The following is a 6,000-nucleotide window of genomic DNA, read 5'->3' as shown; positions in this document are numbered from 1 at the left end:
CTGCTTCTGCCTCCCAAGTGCTGGGATTAAAGCATGCGCCACCATGGCCCTGTGGCACTAAATTCTTGGCATTTAGATTTGGAAACTTGAGCTGTCCTCACTCCCTCCATTCTATTCCCTTCTTAGCCCAGCTACTTATCACACACATTTACTGCCCACAGAGTGCTCCATCTGTGTGAGGTCTGTCCTCAGGATGGATACTTTCTTCAAGATTAGCGCTCCTGCTGTCTCCTTTGCTGAGCCTTTCATCCAGCAGCATCAGTGACACCTTTCCATACCTCTGCCACCAGCTTACAGTTGTCACACTCATTGGTAGGATGTTTATAGCATCCATTGGCCCTGCTAGAACTCTAAAGTGTATACTGGTAGTGAGACTCTAAGGAACAATTGAAACATAAGTTTATTCTTAGACCTTAGTAAAGACCGGGAACCTGACATTTTAAGACACTCCTAGATTTTCCCTCCCAGACACACTCTGACTAGGTAGCTGTGGCTAACCTGGAACTCACTGAGTAGTACAATTTAGCAGTGAATTTGGGATTGCAAACTTGTGCCTGTACCTGGCTGGACCCCCTCCCCCCAGTCTTTGTTTTCTGTTTTGTTGGTTTTGGTTTTTTGCAACAAGGGTTCACCATGAGTGCCAGCTTAGCTCTGATTTCAAGGCAACCCTCCTGCCTCTGCCTCCTGAATATGCCCTGATTCTTAGATATTTTTTCTACCTTGTGTTAGAGATTTGAGCTTTCGATCTCTCTGCCCCACTTACCGTGTTAGTTACTGGTTCTGGCCAATTTCGCATTATTCCATTTGGGAGTAGATTTCTCTTGTGTAAATCTCATTGCAAACTCTTTTCCACTTGGTTCTCCTGTGGTGGTTAGCATACGAGACACACAGTAGATGGTCAGTAAATGAAAAGATTGAGGTATGAGCCTTTAATTTGTGTATTTATAGTAGAAACTATACTGTAAAGGACATGTTTCTAGGAGATATTCTAAACAGATGTTTATAGAGGAGCTTGCTGTGGGCTGATATGGAGTAAAACACTACCCTATAACAAAACAAAAACAAATACTGAGCCGCAGGAGACAGGCAGTATTAATGCTCGTTCTCTGGGAGTGCCGTGTAGCATTTACTTATGATAGAAGATAAAGAAGATCATGTTACATCAGTGTTCAGGTAATGCTCAGTATTCATAAAAATAAAAAATGAGGTCAAATTTGTCCTATACTAAAGTTGCCATTTTGCGCTTGGTGCTTGGTGCTGATAGGCAGTACTGAGCAAGCATAGCCCAGCGCTGTTAGCCTGGAAGTACCCTCAGCATCCGTTAGTCAGTCACATCAGCAAGGTAGGACACTACCCTGGCCAGGAGGACAGCTTAGATGCCTCTGTAGCTACCACGGCAGTCCCATAGTTCCTATGCCCTACATTCTCTAAGTGAGAAGAGATGATAGAAACCTGAATGTGTAAAGGGTAGCTCTCAGAGGCTGCTGTGTTTCTGAGGTGACTGTTTTCATGAAGGTACGATGTCTGTACCCTCTGAGAGAGCGAGAGTAGAGAAGTGCATGTCCTTCCTTCTTTCCTGCCTTGCTCTGGGCGTGGTAGAGCCTGTGTGTGGAAGGAAGGCAGGCCTGCCAAGATGGGCACCGCTGCTGCCCCGCTGCTGCCATCTCGTGCTCCTCTTCAGCGCTCCTGGAATTTCTCCTGGTTTCCTAAGTTTGTATTCTCATGCCACAGAAGTGTTGGACTTGTGTATTCACCCCCTTGTTTGTTTTCACGTCCCCGTTCTTACACTAACCTCCCATGTAATCAGTTTCCCCTTCACCCTGCACTTTCCAGGTCAGATGACGACGACATGGAGAGCAGGAGCTCCAGGGTGACCCAACTTTGCACTTACTTTCAGCAGAAATACAAGCACCTCTGCCGCCTGGAGCGGGCAGAGTCTCGACAAAAGAAATGCCGGCATACATTTAGGAAGGCGCTGCTGCAGGCGGCCAGTAAGGAGCCCGAGTGCACTGGCCAGCTGATCCAAGAACTGCGGAGAGCTGCGTGCAGCCGAGCCAGGTTAGAGCCACAAAGGCAGGGCCGCCCTTCTCAGGCCTCGTCTCTTACTTCGCCTTATTCACCTCTGAGGATGGTTGAGGTATTGTGTGAGGTGAATGTGTAAGTCCCAAGTAGTTGAGTGCGGTGTTTGGTTTTGTTATTCAGGAGTGCTACCTTGGTGGTAGGGTAGTGCAGTCTTGAGCTGACAGAAATGAAAGCATTTACTGGGTCTTTGATTCCTCAAGTTGCATTAGAATTTATTCACTGAAGAGATTTGAGAATGTTATTTCTTTTGCTTGTTAGCTTTGTGTGCCTGTGTCATCCAGGCCAGAGGCCAGCTTCAAACTCTGGACCCTCCAGCCTCAGCCTCCTGAGAACTGAGATTATAAGCAGACATTACTTCATCTGACTCACAATGTTGGCTAGCTAGCTTAAAAAAAATGGCTGGCCAGTGGTGGTGCATGCCTTTGATCCCAACATTTGGGAGGCAGAGGCAGGTGGATATCTGAGTTCCAGGCCAGCCTGGTCTACAAAGGAGTAAGTTCCAGGACAACTAGAACTATACAGAGAAACCCTGTCTCAAAAAAAAAAAAAAAAAAAAAAAAAAAAAAAAAAAAAAGAGATGTCTTTTTTCCTCTTTTCTTTTGTCATGAAACAGTCTTGTCATGTTGACTTGGTTGTCTTAGAACTTGATACACAGCCCAGGCTGGCCTCAAACTGGTACAGTAATACCATCTCTGCTTCCAAGTGCTAGAATTACAGGCACATGCCCCTGCTGCCCAGCTAAGGAACTGCTTTTCAAATTTAGAATACCTAGTTCTGATTTTTTTAAAAAATTAATATTTTTAGTTTTTATAATTTAGGTGATAACTTAAGTATATAAAAGTAAGTTTATATATAAAAATATGCTACTGATTGGACTATTGAATATTGAAAAATATTGAAAAATATTAGTGTATATACTCTTCATTTTTCTATTTTAGTCATGAGTCACTTGAACAAGTTTCCCAATCCACACAGTAATTTCTGTGAATACAGAAGCAATGGGATGGGTGTATTTAGTCTGAGATCTCCAGTTGATGAACAGATGAATAGAATTTAACATGCGGAGACCTATTCTCTATTTGACACTTTCCTCAGTTCAACAGTTGTTTCCTAATGCTTTATGATATGTCTGTCCACTGTATAATATCAGTAGAAATTATATCTGCACCATAGTACAGTTCAGTCTGTAGGCTTTGTATACCTCAGTCAGTTCTAGTGTATGATAGTGATCTTGTCAAAGATGTAAGGGTCTGGTGCTGTAAAAACTGTCTTACTTTTTCCTTTTGGGTAGTTCTGTGGGCTTTCATCCCAGTATTACAGTGCCCTAGGAGCCATCCCTCCAGCTTTTTTCTGACTCATAAGTTGTTTTCATAACGACTCCCAAACCAACTTCAATGTGTTTTTTTTTTTTTAATTAATGATGTGTTACCAAATAATAAAATATCAAGTTGGACTGCTGAGAGATGGAGCTTAGTGGTTGAGTATTTGACCAGGAAGCGTGAGGTTCTAAGTTCAAGTCCCAGTTGGTAAACAAAACAGACAAACAAACCAAAGAGAACCTGTCCAGATGGTTCCCTGCAGCTTTCACACTGACTTAATGTCATTTGTCTTTAATCACGTCACCCATGATTAATGACACATTAGTAATTCTCTTTGTTTTATTAGTGCTATTTGGATAATATTGTATTTAATACCATAGTGATTGTAACTTATCCATAGAGATAATGAAATTCTGACTTTGGATTTATGAGACAGATTGGTAAACTGAAAGAGGAAGAGGGAGAGGGAGAGAGATAGTTGGAAATTTGTAATCCCAGAATTTAGGAAGTAGGCTCAGGAATTCAGTCATTCTTAGCTAGAGAGTGAACTTACTTAAGACCAGCCCGAATTACATGAGACTACTTTGTTTGTTTGTTGTAATAAAAGAAAAGAAAGAAACAAGGAAATATATTGCACATTGGGCTTGGTAGATAGCTCAGTAGATTATTAAACTGTTCAGTGAAATTATCTGTTTTATATTGACTACCATGTGGTATAAAAATCTAGACCAAGCAATTTGGGGCATAGTTGCTAATATAATACAGCTTTCCTTATGAAAAATTGTATATTTTTTATAGGCTAGCATTAATAGTATAAACATCTTTCCTCGGGGTAGTGGGAAATATATTGTCAGCATGAGCTAAAGTGGGTCAGTCATTGATGGTTTGTCTGTATGCTCATGGTGTTTAACATCAATCCCAGCACCAACAAAAATGAAAAGAAATTTAATATTCTTTTTGTTTATTTGTTTTGAGACAGGGTCTCACTATGTAGCTTTGGCTGGCCTGGAATTCTTTTTTTTTTTTTTTTTTTAAATATTTATTATTATAAATGAGTACACAGAAGAGGGTGTCAGATTTCATTACGGGTGGTTGTGAGCCACCATGTGGTTGCTGGGATTTGAACTGATGACCTTCAGAAGAGCAGTCGCTGCTCTTACCTGCTGAGCCATCTCACCAGCCCGGAATTCTTTATATAAACCAGTCTGGCCTCAAAATTAAGGACCAGCAAGATGGCTTAGTAAAGGCTCTTGCCACTCTTCCCAGCAAGATATTAGATATTCCAGTCATCCACTTTCCTATTTGCACTCTAGTGTATGTGTATGTATGGGGTTGGGGGGGGGCAGGGTACAAATTGTAGGTTTGAGTTCTCTTACCATGTATGTTTTGGGGATCAAACTCAGACTCTAGATTTGGGGCAAGCACTTTTACCTAATTGAGCCATCTCGCTGGTCCTCAGAAGTCTTTGGTTTTTGAGAGAATCTCATAGCCAGAGCTACCCTTGAGCTCCTGCTCCTGCTTCCAGCACCTTCCTAGTACTACTGCTATAGACTTGCTTCCCAGTGTCAGAAGAACCTAATGCAGACATTGCTTACAGATGCTTATATAGCAAGTGATCTAAGTTAAGATAGTTTTCAAATAATGAATGGTAGAATTGCGGAAAATTAGCAAGCCTTATAAGTATTTCAAAGTGAGCACATTTTGAAGGATGTATGAGGAATGTATGAAGGATGTATGAAGCTTAAACCATCTCAGAATATTCACATCCCCTTCCCCTTTGACACTAAGGTGTTTGTAAAAATAACTTTTATTCACCTGATGTAATTGCTGTCTCTACGGCTTATTGCCTCTGTCTGCTAACCTAGCCCTAGTCCTGGAAGCTGCTAGCCTCTGTACCATCTTATCTAGGCCTAGAATGTTTTCAGCTCTGAGACTTACTGCTGAATAAACTTAAACTTTTAGTTCTCTTTGAACTCTGGGAGGGTGGTTCAACTCAGCTGGCTGGCTCAAAACTCTTCTCCAAACTGACTGATTCAAACTGGCTTCTCTCAGCTTCTGACTGAATTGTTCTGCCTGGCCTCATAGTAACCTTGACCGTCTCTTCTAAACTTCTGGCTCCTTCTCATTCTCTGGCTTGTTGTGTCTTCACCTGTGTCTAGCTTGTACTCTCTTCAACCTGTCCCTACAACTGCCCTAGTAAAACTACCCTCTCTCTGCTCTGTTCTCTGTTAAGTAGCCTTTCTTTTCTCTCTGTCTCTTGAGAGTTGGGCATATCCTATTCTGTCAAATCTTTTTCTGGTTCTTTAGTTTGTCTGCCACTCAATTAGATAACACTTTCAAATATGGATACTTCTGTCTACAAACTGACTTTTACCTTCATTGTTTGGGATTAAAGGTATGTACTAAGTATGTGTCTGTATTCTAGCCATGTTGCTAGATTAAAATCCCTCTACAGTGTCTTTGTAGACTTACTGTTTATTAGCACTAGGTGGCTAAGTAGTCCTGATGCTAAGAGTAGAGACTGACAACCTTCTCAACTGATTACTATATACCCTCCTCCCCATTCTTCATGGCAAAGGTCTCTGCTCAGGCAGTCCTG

At 41.7% G+C, this 6,000-nt stretch overlaps 1 protein-coding gene across 6 annotated transcripts in view; it reads left to right on the top strand.

Moving 5' to 3' along the window:
• Positions 1 to 6,000, top strand: part of Ino80d (INO80 complex subunit D) — a 64,676-nt gene that overhangs the window by 35,087 nt on the left and 23,589 nt on the right. For all 6 annotated transcript variants that reach the window (XM_031367708.1, XM_031367703.1, XM_031367707.1 and 3 more), the window contains one exon: positions 1,834 to 2,058. In XM_031367708.1, the coding sequence (XP_031223568.1) occupies positions 1,834 to 2,058 (225 nt within the window). The remainder of the gene's footprint in view (positions 1 to 1,833; positions 2,059 to 6,000) is intronic.

This window comes from Mastomys coucha, unplaced genomic scaffold, assembly GCF_008632895.1.
Source record: "Mastomys coucha isolate ucsf_1 unplaced genomic scaffold, UCSF_Mcou_1 pScaffold14, whole genome shotgun sequence".
In the NCBI taxonomy this organism is placed as follows: domain Eukaryota; kingdom Metazoa; phylum Chordata; class Mammalia; order Rodentia; family Muridae; genus Mastomys; species Mastomys coucha.
Note: the sequence above shows the minus strand (reverse complement) of the source record. Positions and strands in the feature narration are given on the sequence as shown.